Source organism: Macrobrachium nipponense, chromosome 17 (assembly GCF_015104395.2).
Source record: "Macrobrachium nipponense isolate FS-2020 chromosome 17, ASM1510439v2, whole genome shotgun sequence".
Lineage (NCBI taxonomy): Eukaryota > Metazoa > Arthropoda > Malacostraca > Decapoda > Palaemonidae > Macrobrachium > Macrobrachium nipponense.
Genome location: NC_087210.1, coordinates 85280010 through 85284762, shown reverse-complemented (window position 1 = coordinate 85284762; position 4753 = coordinate 85280010). Strand labels below are relative to the sequence as shown.

Genomic DNA, 4753 nt, shown 5'->3' with positions numbered 1-4753 from the left:
AAATTCACTCCTTGTGAGGGGGGTTGCCGCTATTAGGCCTTACTCCTCCAGTTTCTAGTAAGCTAGCATTAATTGGAGATGAAATTGCTGGCCTTATTGTGTTCCTTCTTGGGTAGTGGAGGCTTCAGAAGTGTTCTACCACACCCTTCTGGTTTCTCAGCAGGCCTTTGGGAGTGAGGATGTTGATGGGCCGCCTACGGCATTTTTGCTTGATAATAAGAGGTGGTACCCATTAACAATTGGGTGGAATGGTGAAGCAGTAGGCCTAGAGTGACCCATGAACCTAAGAAACGTGATGAGAGAGAGAGAGAGAGAGAGAGAGAGGGAAGAGAGAAGAGCGAGAGATAGAGGAGAGAGAGAGAGAGAGAGAGAGAGAGAGAGAGAGAGAGAGAGAACAATGTGACATTAGCATAATGTAGTAAATTATTCGAGACACGGCACTAGAGTTCGTTACTCTGGTCTGGAAGGGTGGAAAAAAGGCAACGGAATTATAATTTGGATGGAATGCACTGCAGCGCACCCTACTCTTTCTTCGTCTTCTTTAGCTCATCTTTTTTTCTTTGTGGGTCGAGGGTATGCTTATAGCTTGCGTTAATCGGATCGGATGGCTTGATCCTGGACCGGTCAGGAAGGAGGGATTTTAACCTTGCGTTAAAAGAGGGAGTTGACGACTCGTCGCATTAGAAGTTGCCGTACAGTCAGTGCCCGGACGCTACCTCGGACTGGGCGGTTCCGGAGTTAGACTGTGTGCGTTTGAAATAGCAGTTTGGGAAGCAACATTAAAATATTTATCGTGATGGTGGTCTATTTCGCAACTGGAAGTCTCGTCTACATAGTTGGGTTGGCAACGTTGTTACCGGTGAGTGTTAAACATTTTTTTTTCCCCGAGGTGAATAAACTCATTGGTATTACTGAAATAACGACACAGAACTCGATTTATCCTGACTTGTATATATATTAGTTACCAACTTCGCGAATCATTACCCCTTTATTTATTTTTTAAAATTTACGTTGATAACTACTACATGTTATAACCCTGATTCACTAATGCTAGACGTAGCTGTTTAATGAGTCAATATACTACAATCTTTCTATTTTTGCTAACCTACTTCGCTTTTCATCAGTCCTATTCGGTTTATCTGCAATCTGTATTCAAAGAATCACGTATTAATATTTCCACATGCAGCCAGATAACATTTAAAAGTATATATATATATATATATATATACTATATATATATATATATATATATATATATATATATATATATATATATAATAAATAATATATTATATAGGCATAGTAAACCACTTATACCAACGTTTCGTGATTCTCAATCACATCCTCAGGGCTATATCTACAATAATAAAGTACAAGGCATAAATATTACATCACAAAAGGAGGGAAATTTTAATTTAAAAAAAATAAAAAATAAAATAAATTTTTTCCAAAACAAAGTGAACTAAAAGTCACACAAGGACAGAACACAAAAGAATTTGTGACTTCAGAATCATAACTCGTCCCATTTTTTTGTATTTTTTAAGGGAAATGGCTGCAGTGCATCAGTGCTCACTCACAGAGCAGCCGTTAGAGCCACTGGCGACCTCTGCAGGGAGCTGTGGAATGGCTTCTATTGCGCAAACTGCAAAACGCTCGTGCACTGCATCGAGGGAGAGGCACAAGTAGAAACCTGCAGCGAAGGAGATACGTGTCTCAAGACACCCGACTTCGGAGGAGCCGTTTGTCAGCCCGTGATGCGCGAAAACTGCGCCTGCAGCGGCGACAATAAATTCCACGCCGACGCCTATGACCCCCGTGCATTCTTCTTCTGCAGAGATGAACTTTCGGAACCCGAGATGCACCAGTGCTCGATAGATAAGGAATTTGATGCCCTGAAGCAACAGTGTGTCAGTCGGGATGGTTTGCCAGAATGCGTAGTTCCCGGAATCTTTTCAGACTACAGAAACTGCTCGCAGTATTACTCATGCATTGTTGTCCAAGATGGCTGGGTGAAGAGGTCTTACTCTTGTAAAAAGGGCACCATGTACAATGAGGACACAGGTCTCTGCGAAGACCCTTGCAGTTGGCCCTCTGAGAAATTTACATGTAAGGCGGAAGGACGGTTCCCTGATCCACTGTCTTGTAAAAATTATTACGAGTGTGTGAGCTTACCAGATGGTAGTACTTTACGGCAATACCACAAGCAATGTCCTCATGGTTACGCGTGGAAACACGATGCTCAGTCTGGTCGAGGACGGTGCGTTGGACAAGCTGAAGCCAGTTGCAGCCCTGTTAAACTCGGTCGGTGTGTCCTCACAGAGTTGAAATGTTCAAAAGGTAAGTAAAATATTTTTCTAGCTGATGAAGATTTTTTTTTTTTACCTTCAGTCATACCCAAAATTAGAATGGAAAAATTTGAAATTCCAAATGTTTGATTATACACTCATTAGTCCAATAATGATGTTTCTTAAGCCTAGGTTAACCAAAAGTATGAGTTCAGATGGTATTAATTGATATTCAGTCTTATACCAAACAAAAACTTCTTTCAGTTTTCTTCTGAAGATTGAAAGAGAAACCCACAAAATCACTTTGTAACTTGTTTACTTCTAAGTAAACAAGTTACAAAGTGATTTTGTGGGTTTCTTTTTCAATATTTAGTCTTATATTCCTTCTATAACATATTTCTGATTTGTGCCTTAAATTCCTTGATAGCCTCAAGTTTATTCATCTTTTTCCAATCTGTCGCGCTTGAGAAGAGGTGCACCCATTGTTCTGCCTCTCTCAGACCCTGAACTAACATAGCCACTTTGGATGGTAGCAGATCCTGCCTGCTCTCAAGCCATGCAACATGCCCCTGTCTTCCTCATGCTCTTCTGCTTAGTAACTATATAATGTAACCTTCTTCTGTGCCCCCAACACCCCTCCCCCCCCTCTCAACATAGGACCTGTCCTGTTTAAAGCTCGATCATGAGCAGCAGAGAAAATGACCTGGCCATTGGAAACTAGATTTTACTCATTAGATAAACATCCAATGCCCCTCTCCACCCTGGCTAGGACAATAAACGAAAGAGGCATTGGCTGTGGGTAGACCCAGGAACCACCCCCAAAGGTCCCAACCCTAGCTCGCAGAGATGGTAGGGTCAAGTTGCCGGTGAAATCGATCAAGGGCCTCAAATCGAGACCTGTGAATTCCAGGTGAAATCACTGAGCTGCCACCAAACTTGACTGAACTGTCGAATTTCCGTTCTTCCCCTCCATCATCAGCACCCTTCTATGTTTTATGACTCCTTTACCCTTCTCTCCCTTGCCCATTTCCCAAGTTAAGCTGCATTCTCTTTTCTTCTTATTGTCTTATTCCCTTGGATCTAGTTTGCTTCTAATATATGATTTTTTCCGTTTCAAGATCTCGAGGCACGGATCAGTGCGCTGGAGACGAAGAAAGTAGAAAAGGACCAAGAGATCCGAGAGGTCGAAGAGGTGGTCAAGACTTTGAGAACCACGGGAAACATGGTGGGAGGAATCTTCCTGATGATTCAGCAGGTCCCTAGGCCAGGAGAGCTAAGGGAGTCTTCTAACCCCGACAACAAGATCAATGGAGATGCGGAGGTCATCTTGACAGTGACACCTTACTGCAGCGGCGTCTGGGCCGAAGACGCCTTCAAAGGCTCCTTGACAGACGTGATCTCGACCGTCCTGGAAGGCCTCAGGAAAGCGGTCACCGATGACCTCTTTCTTTTGCCTTGCTTGACGGATGTCCTGTCGAAACTCGTCGACAACCTCAACAGTGGTGACTTCATCCTGGGCCCTTCCGCGTTGATTTTGGAGGAACCTGCAGTCAAGACGATCCAAGCTATCAAGACAAGACATGACGAAAAAGCGACTGTACTTGGGGAGTTGCAGAACGAGAGGGATGAAGTTGAACGTGAGTTAGCGAGGTTGAAAACTCTTTTAGAAAGTCACATAGAAAACACTGCATAGTAAACTAACTGTTAAAACAGTAATCTGCATAAATATCGATGTACTAAATGTTGCTTTGGGGTACAGGAGTCATTGTGTTTTATCTCATAAAGTTACGGGCACAGTTCTCAATCATTTTCAACCTGTGTGAAGGGGCCAGTCATACCTGACGGGCGAAATTTCAATTAAGAGTTCTGAATCAACATGAACACATCTAATTAGAACTTCTTATTAATTGGAGGCACTTTGTTCCCTAGTGGTTTTGCTTCCGTGCATTCTCTTGTTACGGCAACATAAGTTCATAGTGAGGTGTAACTGCAACAGGTGACAAGGAAATAGACTAAAGTTCATTTTTATTTGTTATGTCGGAAACTACAAGCAATGAAGCTGTAGTTTCAATATATATATATATATATATATATATATATATATATATATATATATATATATAATATATATATATATATGAATATATATATATATATATATATATATATATATATATATATATATATATATATTTACTGACCAATCTGGCACTGCCCTGGATAACTCTAAATGACAACTGATAAACTCTCTCTCTCTCTCTCTCTCTCTCTCTTTTCCCAAACAGCCTCTCTATCTCTTTTTCTTCTCCATAACTCCCCTTACTTGTCCTTACTTCCTTCTCTCTCTGCTCTTCTTCTTCCTCCTCATCTCCTCTCTCTCTCTCTCTCTATCTCTCTTCTCTTTTCCTCTCTCTTCTCTCTCTCTCTCCAAGCCCATCCCTTTGGTGTCATTGTTGTCTTTACCCCCA

The 4753-nt window shown here is 41.6% G+C and overlaps 1 protein-coding gene across 1 annotated transcript; it reads left to right on the top strand.

Annotated features, from left to right (window-relative positions):
- Positions 1-625: 625 nt before the first annotated feature.
- Positions 626-4331, top strand: LOC135196093 (uncharacterized). Its single transcript, XM_064222548.1, has 3 exons — positions 626-859; positions 1545-2337; positions 3404-4331. Exons 1-3 carry the CDS (start codon positions 797-799, stop codon positions 3976-3978), a joined length of 1431 nt encoding a protein of 476 aa, XP_064078618.1. The 5' UTR covers positions 626-796; the 3' UTR covers positions 3979-4331.
- The last annotated feature ends 422 nt before the right edge of the window (positions 4332-4753 follow it).